The sequence below is a fragment of the Mustela lutreola genome, chromosome 1 (genome assembly GCF_030435805.1).
Source record: "Mustela lutreola isolate mMusLut2 chromosome 1, mMusLut2.pri, whole genome shotgun sequence".
NCBI lineage: Eukaryota > Metazoa > Chordata > Mammalia > Carnivora > Mustelidae > Mustela > Mustela lutreola.
The window spans coordinates 193,673,498-193,698,393 of NC_081290.1; the positions used below are offsets into that span (position 1 = coordinate 193,673,498).

At 44.0% G+C, this 24,896-nt stretch overlaps 2 protein-coding genes and 1 non-coding gene across 3 annotated transcripts in view; all 3 read right to left on the reverse strand.

Annotated features, from left to right (window-relative positions):
* Positions 1 to 12,019: 12,019 nt before the first annotated feature.
* Positions 12,020 to 16,590, reverse strand: HSPA8 (heat shock protein family A (Hsp70) member 8). The gene is made up of 9 exons (XM_059183482.1): positions 16,446 to 16,590; positions 15,492 to 15,701; positions 14,993 to 15,198; positions 14,645 to 14,797; positions 13,992 to 14,547; positions 13,578 to 13,780; positions 13,157 to 13,355; positions 12,750 to 12,982; positions 12,020 to 12,443 (listed from the first exon to the last, which is right to left on the reverse strand). Exons 2-9 carry the CDS (start codon positions 15,694 to 15,696, stop codon positions 12,258 to 12,260), a joined length of 1,941 nt encoding a protein of 646 aa, XP_059039465.1. The 5' UTR covers positions 15,697 to 15,701; positions 16,446 to 16,590; the 3' UTR covers positions 12,020 to 12,257.
* LOC131822843 (small nucleolar RNA SNORD14) lies at positions 13,845 to 13,933 on the reverse strand. Its single transcript, XR_009350330.1, has one exon. It is a non-coding gene; the product is annotated as a small nucleolar RNA SNORD14 (small nucleolar RNA).
* A 2,993-nt stretch (positions 16,591 to 19,583) lies between the features above and the next one.
* The window catches only part of CLMP (CXADR like membrane protein), a 100,526-nt gene continuing 95,213 nt past the window's right edge, over positions 19,584 to 24,896 (reverse strand). The window contains exons 6-8 of the mRNA XM_059183483.1: positions 24,770 to 24,892; positions 23,623 to 23,764; positions 19,584 to 22,580 (exon numbers count right to left, since the gene is read on the reverse strand). Of these exons, the coding sequence (XP_059039466.1) occupies positions 22,316 to 22,580; positions 23,623 to 23,764; positions 24,770 to 24,892 (530 nt within the window). The 3' untranslated portion in view covers positions 19,584 to 22,315. The remainder of the gene's footprint in view (positions 22,581 to 23,622; positions 23,765 to 24,769; positions 24,893 to 24,896) is intronic.

Genomic DNA, 24,896 nt, shown 5'->3' on the forward strand with positions numbered 1-24,896 from the left:
AAAATCGAAAAGAAGGAAAGAAGGAAAGAAAAGGAAGGGAGAAAAAAAGGAGGTAGGGAGGGAGGCATCACCAAGTAGAGCGGAAGAAAGAAGCCATTCTAAGCCCACAAGCCCTGTCCTGAGGATATTATTCTGTCGTGATTCTACCTTTCTCCATTCTTTCCACTTGCATTAGCCCTCTTTCTCCACACTGCTCTCTGACGGCAGCTTTGTCATGGACAGATCACCATGCTCAACAAATTTACCCTTCATATAAGCATAATACCAAATCCAGTTGATTAAAAATATTTTTGAAAAATCCAAATTTAACATCACACTTAATGGTGAAATGTTGAATGCTTTCTTCCTAAGATCAGAAACAAGGCAAGAATGTCCACTCTCAATGTCATTCTACTCACTATTTTCCTGGAGTCTTAGCCAAAGCAATAAGGAAAGAAAAAGAAGTAAAATGTATACAGACTGGAAAGGAAGAAATAAACCATCTTTCCTCATAGATAACAGGATTGTTTCTGGGAAAAATGTTAAAGAACTCCACCAAACCATCATAGAATTAATAACTGAATCCAGCAAGATCTCACAAAACATGGTTAATATTTCAGTTCAGTTATTTTCCTACAAAGTAGGAGCAATTAGCTGGGAAATGAAATTTTAGAGCAGTTCTATTACAATAGCATAAAAAATATAATTAGGAAAATTTAACAAAAGATGGAAGGTTTCTTCCTTCTAAACTATAAAACATTGCTGAGAGAAATTTTAAAAGACTTAAATAGGGGCACCTGGGTAGCTCAGTTAAGCTTCTGACTCTTGAACTCAGCTCAGGTCTCAGTCTTACAGTTGTGAGTTCAAGATGCTCACTGGGTTCTGCACTGGGTGTGGAGAAAGAAAAAAAGAAAGAAAGGAAAAGAAAAGAAGAAAAAATAAAAGAAAAGAGGCTGCCTGGGTGGCCCAGTTGTTAAGTGACTGCCTTTGGCTCAGGTCATGATTCTGGGGTCCAGGGATTGAGCCCCACTTCAAGCCTCACATCAGGCTCCCTGCTTGGCAGGAAGTTTGCTTCTCCCTCTCCCAGTCCCTCTGCTTGTGGTCCCTTTCTCGCTGTGTCATTCTGTGTGTCTCTGTCAAATAAATAAATAAAATCTTAAAAAAGAAGGAAAGAAAGAGAAAGAAAGAAATGGAGATCTATACTGTATTCTTGGAATGGTGCTCAATATTAAGATGTCAAGTTTACCCAATTTAATCTATAGAGTCATTAAAATCCCAATTACAATTCGAGCAGGTTTTATTTATGTTAGAAGCTGAGTTGATTTTTAAAATGTACACAGAAAGGGAAAAGATCTAGAAGAGTCTAAACAAACTTGAAAAAGAACAGAGTTGGGGGGTGCCTGGGTGGCTCAGTGGGTTAAAGCCTCTGCCTTCGGCTCAGGTCATGATCCCAGTGTCCTGGGATCGAGGCCTGCGTTGGGCTCTCTGCTAAGCTGGGAGCCTGCTTCCTCCTCTCTCTCTGCCTGCTTCTCTGCCTACTTGTGATCTCCGTCTATCAAATAAATAAATAAAATCTTAAAAAAAAAAAAAAAAAGAAAAAAGAACAGAGTTGGGGGAGTCATAACCTGATTTTAAGACTAACTATAAAGCTATAGTAATCAAACTTACCCCAAGACAAACTTAATAAAATCTAACTGTTCCAGTTATCTATTGCTGTGTAACCACTCACCCTGAAACTATGGCTTGATAATGACACTCATTTACTTTGGTCATCGCCCCGGGGACGGATGGACTGGACCCAGCTGACTGATTCTCACCAAGTCTCTCTGAATGAAGATACAGTCCGTTGAGGGCTGGGACTAGATCACCTTCAACCTTTGTCACTCCCATGTTCGGGGCACAGACTAAGAATGCACAACAGCTAGGGCTCCTCTTTCTATGTGGCATTTCCACTTATGGGCCTCATAGGGGCAGGGTAGCCAAAGATGCCTATAGCGAATGTCCAGAGAATCAGGTGAAAGCAGCATGGAGGGGCACCTGAATGACTCAGTGGGTTAAACCTCTGCCTTTGGCTCAAGTCATGATCTCAGGGTCCTAGGATAGAGCCCCGCATCAGGCTCTCTGCTCAGCAGAGACCCTGCTTCCCTCTCTCTCTCTCTCTCTCTGCCTGCCTCTCTGCCTGCTTGTAATCTCTCTCTGTCAAATAAATAAATAAAATCTTAAAAAAAGAAAGAAAGAAAGAAAGAAAGCAGCATGGATTTAACAATCCAGACTTGGAGATTACCCAGAGGTGCCTTCCCTTCATTCTATCTTTCGGAAGTCAATCAAAGCCAGCCCATACTCAAGGGAAGAGGAATTAGACGCCCTACCCTCATGCTAGGAATGCCCCCCCAAAATTGCAGACATGTTTTGAAACCACCATACAAACCAGACAAGTGAAGAACCTGAAATAAGACTCACTTTTGGCCTAAAGAAAAGTATGGTAGAAACAAGATAACCTCTGATAAAATGATGGGAAATGCCACTTGGGACTGCCGAGTTTTCCTTAGGCTCCTGATAAGATTAATCAGCAATGGCAGGTTGGTAAAGACAAGAAGCCAAAATTTCATGTGCCTTCTCTCTTCCACTTCAGGCCTGTTTTTTTTTTTTTTTTTCTTTTTTAAAAAAATAGTTTATTTATTTATTTGACAGACAGAGATCACAAGCAGGCAGAGAGGCAGGGATAGAGAGAGGAGGAAGCAGGCTCCCTGCTGAGCAGAGAGTCCGATGCGGGGCTCAATCCCAGGATGCTGGGATCATGACCTGAGCCGAAGGCAGAGGCTTTAACCCACTGAACCACCCAGGCACCCCCACACTTCAGGCCTCTTAAACATGCTGTTCCCACTGATTGGTATGACCTTCCGCCTTCCTAGGACTATCCTATTCATTCTTCAGGTTCAGTGTACCATCTGCTCCTCCAGGAAGCCCTCCTTGACCCCCAAGCCAGGGTCAAGGCCTCTTCACTGGGGTGCCATAACTCCCTATACTCTGCCCTTTCTCAACACTCATTAGCGCCTTGCTGTCTGTTTGCTTTTTGATCCCTCTGCTAGATCCTTTACTGGAGTTGAAGCTCCAGGAGGGCCCAAGGCAGGATTTTGTCCACCTCTGTATCCACTGCACCCTAGTAAGGCTGATAATGGACTTTAAGTGAGGGTGTGTTATATTCCTGAGCTATGACAGGACTCAAAGCCACACAGAAAGCAGCTGCAAGATCTCTTACTTTGTCCCGAGGTATTGTTCATTGCCTTCCTGTGCCTGCAAACTAGAATTGGGCAGCGCAGATCTGACAGCATGAGTAGCTAGTCCTTCCGTGTGAATAGCCAACACGGCCATGTCCTCCACCGTGGCATCCCCTCCGGCCTTCCCAAATCAGCCAACTCTCCTTCCCAGCTCCTCTCTGAGAGTAGATCGACCTGCTTCCCACTAAAACCATAGACGCAATAATAGGAGGGGAAAAAAAGGGTGGAGCGGACGACAATTGGTGGCAACGAGATGAACACAGATTAATGATGTGGACCTCACCCTGGACACCCCAGCCTGGGCTGGGGAAGGTTCATAGTTGATACCCATTAAAGGGCTTAATGAAATAATTATAATTCTCACCCCAGAGCATCAGAGAATCAATACTGGGGAACTTTGGACCACTCTGGGGGTGGTGTCCCACCGGCTTCGCAGTTCAGCCCAGCAGGCAGAGCTGGAGGAAATAAATACAGCTGACACAGAAGTTGCATTAAAAGAGGGCAGTCATAGATTAAAAGCTGCCCGGATGCTGGCGGCTGACCTTCGATATCCTTTATTCCCTACCTCGCCCCAATTCTGCCCCCTCCAGGCACTATTAGCCCAAATCAATGGGCTGTCAATTGACATCACCAGCTCCAGCATTAATGCGAGCTCACAAAAGAAGCCCGGCCCTATATTATCACTTCTCTCGCTTCCAAATTACCACGTAATGCAGGCCACCGGCTGCCTGTGCCGTTAACACTACACACGATTTGTTGGGATTGGACTAAACATTTCATGGCTAAAGATTTCATCAGAGACTTGATGACAGAAATAAACTGCTGCCCACGGGGAAATCACCGGCGATGACAGAATTAGGCATTGTTTGGGAATCTGGAGGGATGATGGGCCGGTAAAGGGAATTCTGCCCACAGCTAGTGACCTATGGTGGGACCTGCTTCAGAGAAGGAGACTCATGAAAATGCCTTTTTGTTGGTCCCATGAATGAACAGGTATTTGGATTTTTGTGGAGCGTTTGCTCTTTTTAGGCAAAAGCGGGAAAGAAGTTTCCTTCTCTGTGGTAACAGGGAATGTGACTGCTACGGGTTGAATTGTGTTCCCTGCCCCCCCCCCCCCCCCCGCCAATCTAGAGAAGTCTATGGAAAGTAATAAAGGGAAATCTCAATGAAATGGACGTGATGCCAGAAAGGGAGGCTGGAAGGGGGAGCCTGGACCATTCACTGTCAATTGCAAGAAGAATGATCAGTTCCAGACCCCACCAGAGGAAAAGTCCACAGGAAAAAAGGATCAGTTACAGGCCCCAGCAGGGAAGGAGGTATACTGTGTCTCCTAGGAGAGATGGTGGGTCCATGCAACTCAGCCAGGGAGAACTCCTCCCCCACCCCCACCCCCTTCGTGCTTTTCTCCAGTGGACTTTCATTCAAAACAACTCCCCCCAACTTCCTCCTCCTTCCCTGTAAAATAAAGTTCCTGCCCTTTGTTTGTGGGACTTGCCTATGGTTTTGCCTGAGCTTGCTTGTCCTACATTGCCATTCTGTTACTCCCAAATAAACCCGTTTTGCTGGTAAAATCAGCAACAGCTTTATTTTTAAGGCTAGCGGATCCTAATGCCCTCAGAACGTGACCTTATTTGGAAATAAGGTCTTTACAGAGGTGACTGAATTAAAATGAGGTCATTAGGGAGGGTTCTACTCCAGTATGACTGGCGTCCTAGTGGAAAGCAGAAATTTGGACATAAACAGATGTGCACAGAGGGAGGTCGAAGTGGACATAGGCAGGGAGAAGACAGTCACGTGACTGCAATGGTGCTCTACAAGCCCAGGAACATGGGAGGCCCCTGGAAGCTAAGAGAGTGGCCCAGAACAGTTCCTTCGCTGGTGCATTCAGAGAATGTGGCCTGCCAACACCTTGACTTCAGACCACTGGCCTCCAGAACTGTGAAACTACGCATTTCTGGCTTAAGCCATACAGGTTTTGGTCCCTTTTTATGGCAGCCTTAGGAAATGTTAGTAATTATGGCTGCTGTTTAACCAGCGGTCAGTAATAATAGCTCTTACTGAGCACTTATTCTAGGAGCCAGGCAGAGAGCTCCATATTTACTGGCTCATTGAATCTGCATAACGAACCTAATAGCTGACTGTTACAAACCCTGTTTCAGGAGAGACTCCGTTTTAAGAGATAAGAGTTTGCTTAAGCTCACACACCTAGTCAATGGCAGAGCAAGTCTCAGACAGAAACATGACAAACAATCAACAAGCAAATAAAAAGGTTCCTAGTCACTATTTCCAGTTTTCAGATGATTACTTGCCGCCTGCTTTCTTTCCAGACCAATCTAATTTTCTCAACCCCTGGTGTGGAACCTGTATCTACTTGGATTAAGAGTCTACTGTGTCTCCAGCAGAAGTGCAGACGTTTGAAAACAACAGCACGGAGGGAGACAGGTTTGTCCAAGGGTACAAACTTCCAGCTCACAGGATAAAGAAGTCTTGAGCGTCTCATGGAGAGCATGGTGAGTACATAGATTCTGGAAAGTTGCTAAGAGAGCAAATCTCAAGTATCCTCACCAGGAAAAGGAAGTGGTGATTAATGTCAGGGGACGGGGCGTTCCTAAGTGTATCAAACCAACATGTTACGCACCCTAATGTTGCACCAGAGTGTACATCAAGTATGGCAATAAAGCTGGGGTGGGGAATGAAAGGAAAATTGCTGAATAGCCATGATTGCTTGCTTCCTTGAAAGTAAGAATGTTACCTATTATTTCTCTTCATCCATCTTCCCATTTGGCACGGCAGGGGACACACACTCTGTCTCTCCCCTCCTACCCATTCACTGGGGAAGCCAGCTTTCTAGCCTCTTTCCCTCCCCTTTTCGGAATTAAAAAAAAAAAAATCATAAAACTGCTTTATGGGGACTTACCACACAATTCATCCCTTAAAGTATACAATTCAGTATTTTTCATATATTTGCAAATTGCGTTTAACCATTATAATTCATTATGATTTCATCATCCTCAGACAAAGCCCTATTACCTATTTAGAGTAACTGCATTTCTTCCAGACCCTCCTTTCCCTCCGCTTCAGGGAACCAATCTACTTTCTGTCCCAAAAGATTGGTCTATCCCGAACATTTCACGTAATTGTATAATATGTGGTCTTTTGTGGCTGCCCCCCTTTTCAGGGATACATTAACATGTATTAGGACCTCATTCCTTTTTATATTTGAATAATATCCCACTGCAACTGTGTACCATTTACCCATTCATCAGGTAATGGTATTGGGGTGATTGACACTTCTTGGCTCTTATGATTGATACTGCTGTGAGCACCTGTGTACAAGTTTTATGTGTATGTATACTGTAATCACTCTTGGACACATAGCTAGAAGTAGAATGCCTAGGTTGTAATGGCAATTCTGCTTAGCTCTTTGAGAACTGCTAACTGTTTTCCACAGTGGCTGTACTGTTTTATCATCACACCAGGATTGTAGGAGGGTTCCAGTTCCTCCACATCCTTGCCAAGTTTTTTTTTTTGTTTTTTTTTTTTAATGGCCAACATCCTTGCGGGGAATAAAGTTCTGTCTCATTGTGGTTTTGAGCTGAATTTCATTGATGGCTAAGGATCTTTCCATGTGCTTATTGGCTATTTGTACATCTTCTTTGGAGAAATGGCTTTTCAGATATTTTGTCCACTGTAGAAATATTTTTAAAATGTATTTTTAGGAGGCGCACCTGGGTGGCTCAGTGGGTTAAAGCCTCTGCCTTCTGCTCAGGTCATGATCCCGGGGTCCTGGGATCAAGCCCCGAATTGGGCTCTCTGTGAAGCAGGGAGCCTGCTTCCCTCCCTCTTTCTCTGCCTGCCCTTCTGCCTACTTGTGATCTTTGTCAAATAAATAAATAAAATCTTTAAAAAATGTATTTTTAAGATATTTAAGATATTTTATTAATATTTTTAAATATTAAGATATTTAAGATATTTTAAATTAAGATAATTTAAGATATTTTTAAGATATTCTGGATACCAGTCCTTTATTAGATACATGGTTTGCAATGGTTTCTCCAATTCTGTGTGTTGTCTTTCTTCACTTCCTTGATGGCATCCTTTACCTAAGTTCTTAATTTTCAGGAAACCCAATATGTCTTTTTCTTTTGTTGCTTATGCTTTTGGCATCATATCTAAGAAACCCTTGCCTAATCCAAGTCAAGAAGATTTGCAGCCTTTTTTCTTATTGTTCTGGGCCTGACTGCATCCTCTGAACACCCAACTGAGGTGCAGCTTCTGAGGACAGGCTCCATTCTCCCCAAGCCAGGCTGTCTGGCTGTCCTCTCCAACTGCAAAGACTAGCTGCACTGCCTTTGCTCACCCCATTCATTCCACATACTGCCCAGATTTTGGAGGCAGTCTAAAGACATCAAAGTCCATTAGGCAAAAGGTTTTGACAGTTGCCACTGTCAACTTTATTTGGCTAGAGTTATTCCGGGTTTGATCATTTCCTCCTCTCATGCAGCTTTAATCTTGGCTCCCCAATTCTGCAAGGAGCAACTATAGCAAAGGCCTGTGGAGGGTCCTGAGCTCGGCCAGCCAACCTCTCACCACTCCATAACCGTGACCATAACCAGACCCTTACAAAGAGAGTACATTCTACTACTAATCTCTTGGGTGCCTGCTTCACTCCTTTTTATTCTAACACTTGATAAATTATATACTTATTATGTGCCAGACACTGGAAATACAGGAGTGTGTGAATACTCTTGCATTCTTGGGTTTGAGTTTGAGGGGGGAGAAATTCCAGCATTTCATATAAATATGGTTGAGTCTCCAAAGTTCAAAGGTGATGAGCGAAATAACATAGGGGCTCAAATTAGACTGTATTAGGAAATTGAGATTTACCTTCTTTCCCCCTCCATGTTTCAAGGCTCTGTATCTCCCCACCATCCCCATGCCCCACATACCCTGAGATCCCTACCCAAAGCCATAACCCCAACCAGAGCACTTGCTCTACCGCCTACTGGGAATGCTTTACCTGGAACATGAATGAGAGTCTTCAGTGTGGACTTCCTTCCTCCGCACTTGCTTCCAGGTTAGGCAATTTGTGAAACAAACGAAAGCACAGACTTTAGGGATCAAGTTTCAGGAGCTTTTCTCAGCTGCGTTTGGAGTTGTTTTCTAAATAGCTACTGCCATCTAGTGGAAAAAGAGGTCCTTACATCCAAACGCAGACCCCGAAAATGAAAATTCTCAACTTTTCCCTATTTATGTTCCACCAATCACTCTCTTCTACCTTACCAGAATTCAAAAGGCTGTTTTTCCTATGAAAGTATAGGATACCTGGAAAACTACAGGTACTCCATAAATACTGTTTGAGCAAAGGATTGTTTGCAGGTACTATCATTCCATTTCTTTGTATTACAATTTAAGTAAATATATAGTAATATTGTTGGGAGTAAAGTATTGCTGTGGCTTTGCAGATAAAAACTACTCCCTTACTAGTTTAACAAGTGCAACAATTACTGTGGATTAAACTCAAGGTATTGCTAAATACAGTACCTGAAACTCTTAAAAAGCTGCACACGGAGGTACTTCGCTTTTTTTGCTCCCTCTGCCCAATCCAGTGGAGCCCTGTGCAAAATTATGAGCCAGCAATCAAGCACCACATTTCTGCTTATAACCACAACCTCCTTAAAAATTCGCCATAATTAAAAACTGCCTTTGCCACCCCACATATATTTACACGTGCATAGCTGGGACCATTTGACCATCCAACCTTCCTTCCTGAGGAAGGTCGTTAAAAGAATCAAGAGGGGCACCTGGGTGGCTCAGTGGGTTAAGCCTCTGCCTTTGGCTCAGGTCATGATCTCAGGGTCCTGGGATCAAGCATTGGGGGGTGGGGGGGTCTCTGCTCAGCAGGGGGGCCTTCTTCCTCACTCTCTCCCCTCTTCCCTCTGCCTACTTAGGATCTGTCAAATAAACAAAATCTTTTAAAAAATAAAAGAATCAAGAGAAGTGGAAGCCATCTATTAACTCTAAATACTGCCATCCTCTAGGACCACTTCTCTGCATCTTCTAAGGGTGCTCTAACAACTTCTGGTACTTCTAGCTAGAGTCTTCGCACCAAGCATGCCATTTTATACTTTGTAAAAGCATTTCATGGTTACCAGTTGGTCTTGTGTGGGTCAGCCTCCCCTGTTACTCTACATATATAGGCCAAAACACATTTTTACCAGCTTCTTAATCTACCCCCATAAACCAGGTTTATCTCACAGCAGGAACCTCATTAAACACAAAATTAAGTTGGCTTGAGTCACTGAGCTCCTTCAATGCCCATGGTTGCATAGACTGCTACTTGCAAAAGGCAAAAATAAATCACTGGCCATGAACACAAAGAACTACCAGATGAGTACAGACATGAAGTTTACTAAGTACATGATTGCATGTGTTGAGGAGCAAGATACAAAACTCCCTTTAAGAAAATATTCCTTCCAAGGACACCAGGGTCACTTAGTTAAGTATCTGCCTTTGGCTCAGGTCATGAGACCAGGGTCCTGGGATTGAGCCCCTCCTCAGCAGGAGCCTGCTCCTCCCTCCCCCTCTGCTGCTCCCCATGCTTGTGCTCTCAAAATCTTTTTTTACTTTTTTTTTTTAATTTGACAGACATATCACAAGCAGGCAGAGAGGCAGGCAGAGAGAGAGGAGGAAGCCGACTCCCTGCTGAGCAGAGAGCCCGATGTGGGCCTCAATCCCAGGACCCTGGGACCATGACCTGAGCCGAAGGCAGGTGCTTTAACCCACTGAGCCACTCAGGCGCCCCTCTCAAAATCTTTTTTGAAAAGATATTCCAGTATGTGTGAATCCCAGATGCTGTGCTGAGCTAGTGTTTAATTCAGATATAATGGAGCAAAAATACAGGTTCTGGAGTAAAGCCTGCTAGAATTTGAATCTGGATCCCTCCCCTGCAGCATCTGAGATCAACTCAACTCTGAACCTGTGTCAACTGCAAACATAACCTTGTTCAGATTAGTTATTTAAGAAATCTAGCAAATAGCTAATTTCCACCTTCTTCCCAAAGCCTCAGTATTTCCTAGTATACATGCCAAAATTCTTCCATTTGTATACAGGAAACCACCATTTATCAAAACCCAATTTGTTTCACTAATGGAACTCATGGACAGAACTTTAACTGAAGTTCTTTTTTAACAGTAACAAGAACTTAACAACTTTGGTTGGGCTTTGTCTTGTGTTTTTCACTAATCACATTTGACCCCCACAATTTTACCAAGACCCCATGATTTCAAAGGAACAACAAAAAAATTACATTTCTTTTGAGCAGAGTACTCTCAAATGGTTTGCTTCAGTTCATAAAGGACATATTAACAAAAATAAGTAAAACCCAGGGCAGATAAACTAAAAAGGTGGGGGGAAAACATGCAAGTTATATACAAGAGGCCTGGGCTTTTCCCAAGAATCATGTATTGCTTTTTTAAAAAACTTGTGACCCTTGAAAAGATAAAGGAAAGCAAACATAAATCATGTATGGTACCATAAATTTCTGGAGATTAAGCATTACGTGGATACACTCCTAAATCACAGGAGTGTATTATCAACCATTATGTTATTACCAACCACTTAGATAATGACCTCTGTATGAATGAAGCTTTAGCTATTTCTTACAGACCTTGCATAATGCTCTTCAATGTTGCAGTTACTGCAAAATCATCATACAAAATCCAAACACGTGTAATACCAGGTCACCCAGGAACCAACAGTTCCTAAGACAGGAAAGTTGAGTAGGGATCAAGGTTTGGGGATTTTTGCAGTTAAAATCTTAGCACAGGATAGGATTCATTTCTGCCACCAGATGGCAAACGTGGCACAACCAACCCTTGTCAACTTTGTCCATGTATTTATCACCTCTCCCTGGTTTCCTTGCTCTAGGCTTGAGGACTGAGGCCCATCAGCCACCAAATGACACACACACGACTTTTATGGGAGTCAAACTCCAAGGCCAAGTACTTTTGGTACGTAGTACAACACCAAACATTTACTGTCAAAGCCAAATTCAACCTGTTTAACTAATACACCCACCGTAACAAAAAAAAAGCATGTAGAGATTTGCTCTGAAACCACTTACCTAAAGGCAATCCAGTATTTATCAAACAGAACTGTACTCAAATCAGCTTAGCTTTCAAGTCTTTGAGATTTAGCCATTTCTGGCCTTTCCTTCTCACAGCCAGTTCTCTATACCAACCAGCCCTTAAGTTGAGAAAAAAACAGAATGCACCCCTACCCCCTGCTGAGAACTGAGAACATGGATGCTTTAGAATATGCTGCCCTGTACTTGGGTCAGTTCCACATGCTCAATAAACTGCTTCCATGCTTCTGTCTGGTTATTCCAGTATTCAGTTGCCTACCCTCGAATTTCACTCACAAAAGGATAGTCTGTTCAGCAAGGCATTAACACTTGTGATTCCTTTTTTCCAGTCGGTTTCTCCTCCACCCCAACAGCTCCCCAAGCACTGGAAAGCCTCTATGCGGTTCACTCCTATTTTACTGCTTAGTATCTATAGTGATCATGAAATCTAGCTTATCATGAACCCAATCCACTTTTTATACGGACTCTCTGAGTTACTTGTTTGAACTGTTCTATGTGACCATCCAAATACTGTTTTTGGGTGATTCACCACTAGGCCAGAAGAGTATCCAGCCCCCCAAATCTAATGCTGCCTGCTGCCCTTGTATAAACATGGAGTCAGACAATTGTATGGTGCCAATTTTAAATACAGTTTTATTTAAGACATTGCATTTTCCACTTAACAATACAGTGCTTATAAAGTGCAATGTTTATTTCCTTTCCCTGTGCACATATTCCATATTCAAGTATCAAGAATGCCCAGTTTTTTTGCTATAGCAGCTCAACATTATAACTGCCATGGAATTTGCTACAAATTTGGGTCCTTTGAATATTGTATGTGGAACAATGCTCAACCTATTTATTCTCAGATTGGTTTAGTCAACCTCTTCAATGGTGGGCCCAGAGGAGGCACCACCAGAGGGAGGAGCTCCACCACCAGGGAAGCCTCCAGGCATTCCTCCTGGCATGCCCCCTGCACTCTGGTACAGCTTGGTGATGATGGGGTTGCAGACTTTCTCCAACTCTTTCTGCTGGTGTTCAAATTCTTCCTTCTCTGCAGTCTGAAAAGAAAATAAACTTTTTACTGCAGGTTCCTCAAATAAAAGAAACTTCACAATGTCTGGTGCAATCAATCAGTTGTGAAGACTAGACAAAAGCTTATCATTCAATTCTTCCCCCACCCACGAAATCCTGGGTCACTCAGACATCCAAGGAAGGAAGCTAGTTGCCAACATCTGGATTTCTGGTGGAAACCGCGAATGTTTGGACCATTCATCATTGTGACCGGTGTATAAAACCCATCTCATCTTTTGCTGAAACCCTATAACCACCCCCACCCCCATTCACTCTCAATTTAAATTACAAACCTGGTTCTTATCAAGCCAGTTGATGATTTCATTGCACTTGTCAAGAATCTTCTGTTTGTCTTCATCATTTATCTTGCCCTGAAGTTTTTCATCTTCAACAGTTGCTTTCATGTTGAATGCATAAGACTCCAGTGAATTCTTGGAAGACACCTTGTCCCGCTGTTTCTCATCTTCAGCTTTGTACTTCTCAGCTTCCTGGACCATGCGCTCAATATCTTCCTTGCTCAAGCGGCCTGTGAAAATTAACCGGTCTTTTTGTTGAAACTGAACTGAGTTACCCTGCAATGACTGTAACCCACTGAAGCAGCCAATTCCAGAAAGGGATTCCTTGGCCCAAGTATCCTTGGGCAGTTTAAGTATTTGAAAAATGATCCTTATCTAACTCTAAAGTTGTGCTCTTAACTTACCCTTATCATTAGTGATGGTAATCTTGTTCTCTTTTCCTGTGCTCTTATCCACGGCAGAGACATTGAGGATACCATTAGCATCAATATCGAAAGTGACCTCAATCTGAGGGACACCACGAGGAGCAGGAGGTATGCCTGTGAGTTCAAACTTTCCAAGTAGATTGTTGTCCTTGGTCATGGCACGCTCACCTTCATACACCTTGGTAGCAAATAAAAATTACTAAGAAGCTGCAAAGATTACTGCCCCAAGCTCCTAACTTGGTGTAAGGTCAAATAGGAAAGGCTGCGCTCAGACATCCAAGGAAGGAATTGGCCAACACAAGACTTCTGGTGGAAACTACGAATGGTTTAAGTCAAATCATCATAGCGGGCCGTCTTCCCTAAGTTTCATGAAAAAGTACCAATACAATACAGAACATACCTGAATAAGCACACCAGGCTGGTTGTCGGAGTAGGTAGTGAAGGTCTGTGTCTGTTTGGTAGGAATGGTAGTATTACGCTTGATAAGAACAGTCATGACTCCTCCAGCAGTTTCAATACCAAGAGAAAGTGGAGTGACATCCAACAGCAGCAAATCTTGAACATTTTCAGATTTGTCTCCAGAAAGGATGGCTGCCTGGACAGCTAAAATAAAAAATATTAGTTAAGAAAAGAAATCCCAACCACCTCATTATCGAACAAATTTCAGTCGCTCAGACATCCAAGGAAGTTGTGCCATCATCAGCTAAGCTTTTGGTGGAAACTACGAATGTTTAAAAAAATCAATCATCACAGCGAGTTAGCATGGGGCCTGACAGGCCATATGTTACAACTGTTTACAGTAAAGAATTATTACCTGCACCGTAAGCAACAGCTTCATCAGGGTTGATGCTCTTATTCAGTTCTTTTCCATTGAAGAAATCTTGGAGAAGTTTCTGAATCTTGGGGATACGGGTAGAACCACCCACCAGAACAATATCATGGATCTGAGACTTGTCTAACTTGGCATCCCGAAGAGCTTTCTCTACAGGGTCCAGGGTGCCACGGAACAGGTCAGCATTTAATTCTTCAAACCGGGCACGAGTGATAGAGGTATAGAAGTCGATTCCTTCATACAGAGAATCAATCTCAATACTGGCCTGGGTACTGGAAGAAAGTGTACGCTTAGCACGTTCACAAGCAGTACGGAGACGACGAACTGCCCTCTTGTTTTCACTGATATCTTTCTTATGTTTGCGCTTGAACTCTGCAATAAAATGGTTGACCATTCGGTTGTCAAAGTCTTCTCCACCTAAGTGGGTGTCTCCAGCTGTGGACTTAACCTCAAAGATCCCATCTTCAATAGTAAGGATTGACACATCAAAAGTGCCACCTCCTAAGTCAAAGATCAGCACATTCCTTTCAGCTCCAACCTGCAATTAAAATACAAAGTAAGTACTCCTCGTCCAAAATTTCCAATGGCTCCAACCTACGGTAAAATGAATCCTACGTTTTACAATTGGTACATACTTTTTTGTCTAAGCCATAAGCAATAGCAGCAGCAGTTGGTTCATTGATGATTCTAAGTACATTGAGACCAGCAATAGTTCCAGCATCTTTGGTAGCCTGACGCTGAGAATCATTGAAGTATGCAGGTACTGTGACAACTGCATTGGTAACAGTCTAGAAAAAAAAAATTGTTTGCCGCCATGTCAGTCCCGTAATTACATTGTCTGCCTCTGCATGCACTTGACATTGACCATTAAAAAAAAAGACGAAAACACCTCAGTCAAAACCCCATGAATTCCATTTATAGGAAATCTGGTGCATAATGTTCCAACCTCCAGCTACCTCCATTTAGGGTTGCACACTACTCACCTTCCCAAGATAAGCCTCTGCGATTTCCTTCATTTTTGTCAAAACCATAGAAGACACCTCCTCTGGATAAAAGCTTTTTGTCTCTCCCTTGTATTCTACTTGGACCTTGGGCCTGCCAGCATCATTCACCACCATGAAAGGCCAATGCTTCATATCAGACTGGACAACAGCATCATCAAATCTCCGTCCAATCAGGCGTTTGGCATCTGTTAAAGGTCATCAAATGCAAATGTTTTAACACTGCCATCTATCCAGCAAGAAAGGTAATCTACCACTACTCACTACTCAAACACCAAGAGGCCTAGCAACCAAACTCCAGAATAATAAATGGATTTATGTTCTGAGTTATTCAGACTTCCCACTTTAGAATTACCTGTATTTTTTTCAACATGTTATAAAAACTTCCCTGGCTGCCTTATGTTCCAGAAACTTTGGACTCAAATTACACGCAGTCTAAACCACTTGAACTCACGCCCTAGTGCCTTAATTAACGACTTACCAAAAACTGTGTTGGTGGGGTTCATCGCAACTTGGTTCTTGGCAGCATCACCGATCAATCGTTCGGTGTCCGTGAAGGCGACATAACTTGGGGTGGTCCGGTTTCCCTGATCATTGGCAATTATTTCCACTTTCCCGTGCTGGAAGACACCCACGCAGGAGTAGGTGGTGCCAAGATCAATGCCAACTGCAGGTCCCTTAGACATGGTTGCTGAGGAAGGTTAGGGAAAAAAAATAAAAGCCCGGTTTGATAAAGCGATCAGACGCTTAGAACCTTTATCGTGGAACGCAGGCCATCAGATACGAGATACTTCGGCCTCCGTCTCACTCGGCACCTCCCCCAGAAACACTGCCCTTGTGTGAAAACCACGCGGTAACGGCCAGACCAAGAAATACTGCAGTCGTGGTTGCCGTGCCAACCGCAGCTGGGCTCAGCCCAGACTGAAGAAAGCACCTGCCCCGAGGGTCTGCGGACAGTACCGAGCACGTGGTCTCGAGCCCAGAGCTCGACCTTTTCCCCCACCCCCACCCGCCGCGCTCCAAGAAACAACACAATACGATTCCGTGCTCTAGTGCCCCCCCCCGCTCCGCGTTGGGTGCGCGCCAGCGGCCGCTTCCTGCTGAGAATCTAGGGAAGGCCCGCTCCAGGGCGCCGGACTTCCGACCACCCCCCCGCCGACCGCGGATGCGGCCCTTGCCCAGCCCTCCTTGCGGGTGCCGCCCTGACCCCGCGGCGGCCCTCACGGCCTGTAGCCCCCACCCCGGGTTTCCCGATCGGCCGCAACCCAGGGTCCACCGCCTCTCGGGGAGAACAGAGCCGCATCTGGGCAGGGGACTCAGGGCCCCCGGCCAACGTGAACGCTCAGAAACCGCCAAAGCGCCGCAAATTCTTAATACGGGCACGGGGCGCCCATTTCTAGGGAATCACCACGAGGTCACAGAACAGGGTCCTTACCTTGCGTGTAGGCCTGGCTCGGGTTGAGAAGAAGACAGCAATCCAAAGATCTGGCCCCGCGTTCAATGAGAACGGTTTCCGCCCGCCACCCTGTCTCTTATACCCTGCCTCAGAACCTTCCAGAAGGGGTCCACCCCTATCACCTGCCCATCATGACTTCTTCAGCCAATGGGCGCGCCGCCACCTCTACGAGGCCCAATGACTAAGCCGGCTCTACTCCTCGGGCCTCGCCCACTCCCGCCCCCATCCCTCCCCACCTCTCGATGACGCACTCACCGCAGCGTTCTGGAACTTTCATTCTCGCCCCCGCTCTCCGAACGGCCCCGGGGAAAGGGAGGGTGGAGCCGAGAGAGCCCGCGCGCGGGAGTCCTCAGTCACCCCAGGCGGGGAGTGGCGGGGGGGCAAAGGAACGTCCGCTTCTGCGCAAGCGCTCTCAGTCAGCGCGGGTAGGAGGGGACGGAAGGAGGAGGAGGAAGAGGGGTGGGCAAATTTGGAACCAGCCAATGACAGCAGCATTGGCCGAGATCTGGATCGACGCGGAACCGGGAGAGGACGAGCGCGGGGACTGAAGGGGGGGGTCCGGAGCCGGCAGCCCGGGAGGGAAGACGGAAGTAGAGCGAGGACAAAATGGCCGCGAAGGTTGTTTTGCCCATCCCCCCCCCCAAGTCCTCATTCTGTTTCCCCCAACCCCCACTTCGGCGTTGTATGGGGTCCTCTAGGCCCTCCCGGATTCCTTGTTCCGACGCTTCTGTCCAGTGTGGCTTTGGGCTAGGTCAGAGCCCAAGGTACCGACCCCTGGGCACTGCCAGGGTGACTTGTTGGCGGAGGGGTGGGGGGTACGCAGATGCGGTGCTGGAGGGAACCGCGCCCAAGCGGGGTAGGAAATGTTAGCCGGGCCGACCCCCAGAATTCTCAGGCACGATGTTGCTGAAGAGGCCGGCAGCCCTCAAGGCAGAAGTTGGAGGGGGTACGGCCTCTCAGAACCGCCTGGGCCGGATCCTGTGCCGGAACCCCCAGCGAAATAAAGGGCCAAACCTGCTTCCCCGAGTCCAAACAAGTCCGCCACTCCCCACCTCCCGCCAAAAACAGGTTCGGCTTCTCGACTGTCTCTCTCCCCTCACCCAAATCCCGTGCTTCTCAGTTGTTTGTTAAAGAAAAGAAAACCCGAGTTTTCCCCGTGTAGGAGAATCGGGCATTAGGAAACGGTTCCGGTAACCCCGTGTCCTTGATTTAGACCTTCTAGAACCTCTCGTATTTTTAGAAACATGATGTATTTTTCCTTCCTTGACTTAAAAAAAAACCTAAACGACAGATCGTTCAGGGGCATCTTGAGAACATTAGTAATCGAGTCCGCAAGCAAAACAATAGTACTTTTAAATTGTGGTGCTTGGTGGCAGGTGTATGGGCCTTGTCATTCAAACAGCCTTTTACAGTTCCTTGAAATGTTTCCCAGGGTGTTCTTGGAAACAGGCAGGGCTGCTGCTGACTTGTTTAATAAATAAATGGGCAGATAAATGAAAAAGATTATTTTGAAACTATCTAACAGTGGTGTGGCTGGAATAAGAAAGGCCTTCCAGACAGTGCCTCCAAAATTTGTGAGGACACCTTGTCCTTGTCAAAGCCAGTGAGGCCTAGAGACAGATTAAACCTAAGAAAGAAGAATTTTCTTTTCACATTTGCCTTTTCAGGGGCGGGGTAGGGGGGTGGGAGCAGTGGCAATGTTGGCTTGAACACGTGGAGATATAAATTTAAAATTTCTACTCATGTCCCAAGAAATTAATTTTATATGATGCTTTTACAACGTACAGAGTGCTTTCATTTGTTGTATCACGCAATCATCAAAATATTTTTCTGAGATCTGTATTATATGTCCCGGTATTAAGAGAAAAATGAAGTTCAGAGATGTTATTTGTAGAATTTACAGCTGGCTGAGCTAGAACGGAAGCTAGTGCTTTTGATTCAGAATCCTTGGTCAGTTTTTTGTTACATTATAGTATAATTTCCTTTCTAGAAACACATGTAACTACACAACTCAAGAAGATGTGTGCTGTGGGAGGCTCCTTTCAATTTTCTTTGGTATCTACAATCTTCCTTTTCCTACTCAGCCTACCAAGTACAGTCTCTAAACTGTACCCTGCATTTTGCCCCTTTTAACGTTGGGACTACCTACAACATTTTAATTATTGAACCACTGGAAAGTAAAACAAGGGCCCAAATTCAGTGGCTGGGAGTGAATAAAGAAAGGAGAGTAGGTAACCTGTGTCCATTCACTCAACATACATTGTAGAACATGGACTATGCTCTTATTAAATAGAATGATTCAGACTTTATGCATTTAAAGCTCAATAAGATAAGTGTCCTGTCTCCACCTCTTCAAATACACAAGGTTTCAGACACATTCAGGATGGAAAATTAAAGTTTGGGGGTGCATAGGGGCTGCAGTAAAGAAGTCTGAAGCAAAAAGAAAAAAAAAAGTCCGAAGCCTAGGGTTTCTGACTGAGGGAAGGGTCAGGATGAACATATCTGAGTCCCTGTCACATACCAAGCACTGTTGTAAGTGCTTTACATGTATTACCTCATTTAATCGTGTGAAGTTTTTTTCCCCCCAGATTTATTTGAATCTCTCAGTGTTTACTTTTGAGATTGTTTGAACCCTTTAATGTGTACTTCTGTTAGCACTTCACCTTGGTGTAAAATATTTGCTTCGTAAATATTTTGATAAAGTCCTTAAGAGCAGGATCTCTGTCGTAAGATCCTGCTGAGCACCTTGCTTTGTGAGAAATAGTACTTGGTATATTTGTCACCAAAATAAATAAGTAGTAGATCATATTCAGACTGAGTTCTGTTGTTCTTTTGGCAGCAAGCTAATGAACAAATTTTCAGGGCACGTTATATGACCTTGAGCTTCCCCTACGGTATCACCTTATTTATTTTTTAATTGCTGATAGATACATCTGTAATAAATATTTGGTTTTTGTGATCAAATACAGTCTCAATTACAAGGCAACTTAGAAGATAAAATATAAACAGCTTAACACCAGAAATGAAGCAAAATTCTATGTCTTTTTGCAACAGCAACTCTGAAGCTCTTTTTATACAGTGTTAACAACAAGGGCATCGACTTCATTATTTTCCAAATTTAAGTTTGGTTTATATATTTTATTGAAACAGTTATTCTCCAAATATTCACATCATTCCATCAGTATCTTCTTCCCACAAACATTTCTTCCTTCTACTTTTTAGCTAACTTACCTTTTTTTGTTTGTTTCATATTAAAGGATCAAATTTATTTGACTTAAAGTTAATAGAATATGGTTTGAAGCCAGTAGTGTCTCAAAACTTTATCTTAAGCCCAGAGCTTGCCGTATCTGAACCCCAAAACCTGACTCTAAGAGAAGTGCACTGTCATTGCTAAAACTTCAGCACCTTATCAGTCAGAATTTTCAATACCTTAGAATTTCTCAGATTTTAGGTAGTTATCTGCTTTGTGAATTTTTCTGTAGATTTCCAGTGTGAATAGATGTCCAAAATCTGGATATTCAACTGGTATTCTAGCCTTTTAATAACTAACATGTTTAAATAACCTAAATCTCCATATCATGCAAAGGGGACTGATTCCTGCTTTCAAAGGCATATACAAGAAACCTTGGGTTCAAAAGTAGTAAATAATGATAAGAGCAAATTGCTTGTGATGGTACAGCCCCAGCCTCCATAGTGTACTTGTTTGGCTCAGGTACTCTAGAAATGAGAATTCTCAGAGTTACATAGCAGAGGTGATAGGTTACCACACTACTAGAAAAATAAAAAAGAGTATGGAAGGGGTTTCTATCTTACAATGAGGCAGTGTTAGTATAAGAAGCATTCCAAATACGCCAGCCTTCTTAAATTAATAGCAGACATTCCTTACATCATTTCCTCAATGTCTCTTATTTCCCAGCTTTTTTTTTTTTTTAAGAGGAAGACAAACCTCAGTTTACAATTTTCACCCAAGCATAAGCCCCCATTTCTTAAAGAACCTTAGAGGGAAATACATTTGCACTATATGAGGACTGTTTAGTGAGAATTAAATGGAGAAATGAAAAACCAGAGAAGTGGGGCCAAATCCCAGATCTCCCTTTTCCGTTCAAGCATCTGATTCCACTTTAAAAAAAAAAAAAGGTTTTGTCTCCAGATTCAGCATGGCTTTCTCTTTTCTGTAACTTGCTGCCCTTTTAATCATAAATACTTGCACTACCAATGGTGATCTGTGGACATTTGCCCTAAGGCCCTTGCAGGGCTATTTCAGATCTACGTTCTTGCCATAGGATGAATTTGACTCACAGAATAGTCACCATTATTAAAAAGGCAAGTTCTTGTATTGGAAGCTGCTGCTTTTCTTTTTTATTTCTCACACACCTTTCTTCCATGAATCAACTCTTTGATGGTAATCCTGGTGAATCACTTTTGTTCATTGTTTCCAAGTTGGTGACAATTTGAATGTTAGCAGTCACTAATCCAGCCCTGTCCTGCCACCCAGGAGTTATCTTCACCATCCCTTCCCTAAATACAATTTCCTTTCCTTCCAGACCTGGACTTCCTCAGATGCTGGGAAATTACTGAATTTCTCTGTCTCTCAGGAGGGAATGACTATGACATACTTATAATGCCATTAGGAAACGTTGACGATCCCTGATCTTTTTGATAATTTAAGGCCTAGAATTATCAAAAGTCCCAGGTTCGCATCCTTCTCCTAAAATGAAAGAAATGGAGGAAGCTCCAAGTTTGATGTAATAGTAAACTGCCTTATACCATTCCTCAACATATTAAGAGAAAACTGATCTAAGCTCCCTTTCTAGTTTAATCAGTCTTAAAATGCTGATTTCCTAAGTTCTCAGAAAAGAATGTAATGATATGTCAGATGACCTTTTAGCAACTCTGAAAGATCTTTTTCTAAATGACTTCTAAGAACATCATCAAATGACACACAGTGAATGTTTTTTTTGCTCCAGAGATCCAGCAGGAAGGTCCTCAGAGACGTCTGATTTGAAGGACAGTCCACAATTGTTCCAGCATGTATATTTCTGATATCTGTCAGTAACCCTCTGAACATCATTAAGACAGAAAGTTTTTCACAGTCCCCTATCACACATTTTGAATTCCTTCTCAGTTCCTTTATAGTTCAATAGAAGTGGGAGGTTAGTAGTGGATAGAGGGGGAGAAACTCAAATCATTCTTCACCTCCCACTAGTTCAACTCCTTGTGAAATTAATATCCAAGCCTTATGGTAAATGAAGTTAGGTCAGAAGAAATGTATTTCCTTTTTAAAATTTCTCAGAAGCAATGTGCCCCGTACATGGTGCAGCTAGGCGAAATATAAGGCTGTGGGTTCCACTTGACTCTGAATAATCACAATAATCCAGTAGGTTTGCAGAAATGCATAGAAAATTTATGAACAACATCTCATTTCTTCTTGACAATGGTGAGCCGAAGTATTGATACAAAACATCTCAGGGGAGAAGTTTTAAGTGTGTTCAGTTCCCCTTTCCCCAACCTTTTCAACCCCAGGTCCTGGTCAACAGATAACACAAATTTGGACCCCCGCTCTTCCCCACTCTGGTCTCCAGGCACCACGAGATGCCTTTTTGGAGAGGATCAGTTTACATCCTTTTTCCTGTCCGGTGTCCTATAAAGAAAGTGCTCATTTGAGTGGATTTCATGCAATGCTCACTGCTACTGAAATGGCCTTTCATCTGGTTGGAGGGAACGGTTGTGTGGCTGGTGACTGAGCTTCAACGACTAGAAGCATCCTAAGATCCTGACTCCGAGGAAAGCGTGGGAGTGAAGTCCACTCTTAACTCAGACGGTTCAGAAGGCTCTGCTCTGGCTGGGGATCATGCTGGGTGCGGTTCTGCTTTGGTCAGGGTAGCATGGTGGACTTTCTTTGGTTCAGAACCCCTCCCCTCTGGCCCCACTAGGCTGTATGTGTGGGTGGCCAGCCCCGGCTGGGGCGCTGCTTCGGTGGACAGTGTCCTCTGGCTGCGTGAGGCACTATTTGCTGTGGAGCGCGTGGAGGAGGAACCCGAGCGCGAGCTCTGAGAGCCTGAGGAAGAGGAACTAGGTTTCACGAGGCGGGCTTTGGGGGCTTCCGCATCTTCCCTGAAGAGAAGAAAACAGCAGAGGTCAATTTTAATCCTGACAAGACCGCGATAGCTTCCATTATGGTTGCTTCCTTCTGAGGTTTCCCAATAAATTCCTCAAGCTGTAAACTTCACATGATGCCACTGGAAGGCAGCCATTTAGAGGAATGGGGACGTCCCCTGTCCCCGAGACTTCATGGCTGACTTACACAAATGGATGTTTTCTTAGCCCTGAAGTCAACTCTGTTACTCTGGGAGAGTAGGCACTTACCGCTGAAACTGAGTTGGGGTTTGTCTACAAAACCCCTTATTTATTTATTAGTTTGTTTATTTTTTGGTGGGCAGCAAAGCAAGGTTTACTGAGGACTGCAAAGTGATAGTAGGAAGCTCCCAAGGAGGGAGAGGACCCCAGGGAGTTGCCCAACCCTTTTATTTTTTTATTTTTTATTTTTTTAAGTCAGCTTCAGACCCTGTGTGGAGCCCAACGCGGGACTTGAACTCACAACCCTGAGATCAAGATAACTGACTGTGCCCACCCAGGCATCCCTACATAAACCCTTTCAGTGGCCCAGAGATTATGCCCATTCTTTATCATAAGCAATGTATAAATGGAAGTGAATCAGAAGTAACATAAAGTTGATCTTTTAATTCTCAGCTGAGAATAGAGAGTTTCACAGTAAAGGCAAGATAAACCAGACCTTCTGTCCTTAGGCTGGAACTCCTTACCTAATCAGAATAATCATTTTAACAGATTCATAGTTAAGAGGAAATGGGAGGGGCGCCTGGCTGGCTCAGTTGGTTAAGGTTAAGGGTCTGCTTCAGCTCAGGTCATGATATCAGGGGCCTGGGATTAAGCCCCAAATTGGGCGCCCGGCTGAGCAGGGCGTCTGCCTATCCCTCTGCCTCTACCCTGTCACTCCCACCCCCACTGCTGCGTCCCTCTCAAATAAATAAAAAAGCTTTAAAAAATATGAGGAAATGGGACATTTATGTTGGCTGTTCACTATAGAGCTAGCTCTGGAAAGGAAGTCTAGTAGAAGGGATGTTGAAGGGAGGTTTACCGAATTTCATTAGGTCTCTCTTCTTCCTCGTATCTCTCTTTGTCTTTCCTTCGGATCAGCAGCCACACCAAGAGGAAAATCAGCAGAGCTCCAGCCACCATGCCCGTCACTGCTCCTGCTATCATGCCGATGCTCTGTACATCTGTTTTCTCAGAAACAAAAGCAGAGGTAAAACGAAACATAAGCCAAGAAATACACGCACTCGGGGACCTGGGTGTCTCAGTCTTTAAGTATCTACCTTCAGCTCAGGTCATGATCCCAGAATCCTGGGATCGAGCCCTGCATTAGGCTCCCTGCTCAGTAGGAAGCCTGCTTTTCCCTCTCCCACTGCTTGTGTTCCCTCTCTCCCTGTGTCTCTCTCTGTCAAGTAAATAAATAAAATCTTTTAAAAAAAAAGATATGAATTTAAAAAGCATAAGGTCTGGGACGCCTATCTGGTTTAGTGGGTGAAGCATGCGACTCTTAATCTCAAGGACTCTTGATTTTGAGGTTATGAGTTTGAGCCCCACATTGGGAATAGCATTTACTTAAACAGAAACATAAGCCCCAGACAGGGTGAGTATTTCCAGATCTTTCTATCTTCTTACCCTTGCTGTATGACCAACCCCCTCAATATCAAAAGGTAGCAGATCACGCCACCCCAGAATAGGCCTCTTTGACATTAGGACTATTTTAAGCTGGTTTTTTTTTTTTTTTTTTTTTTTTTTTTTGAGGTAGGCTCCATACCCAAACTGGGGCTTGAACTCACGACTCTGAGATCAAGAGTCGTGATCAAGAGTCTGTCCACTACTGGCTAAGCCAGCCAGGTGCCCCGCTTAAGCTGATTATCTCTAAGAAACAGCAGACACAGAGGAGAAGTTCTGGAAACAGAGTACAAGTTACCCTTTTATTAGGGAAATTTACATTTATAAAGAAAATCTCCATTTAGTCCCCTCCTGGACATAATGAATTTCTTCAGGGAGCTGACAAATTTGCCCATGTTCCTAAACAGAGAATTAGATACCTCAGTGCAACTACTAGATTTATTTTAGCGCTAGCCATGTCCTTCTGGAAATAAAGGTCTTGACCTTGACTTTCCTCTTCCTTGTGATTAAGTGTTTTACACGGAACCAATGGGAAAGCAGGAGAGAGCCCGTTGGATACTTACACCGTACAGTGACTCGCACCACACAGCTTTCCTTCCCAGCCTCGTTGCCCGCCGTGCACTGGTAGAGTCCAGAGGATGACATGGTGAGATTGTGCAGCAGAACTCGTCCAGGGTTACTGTAGTCTAC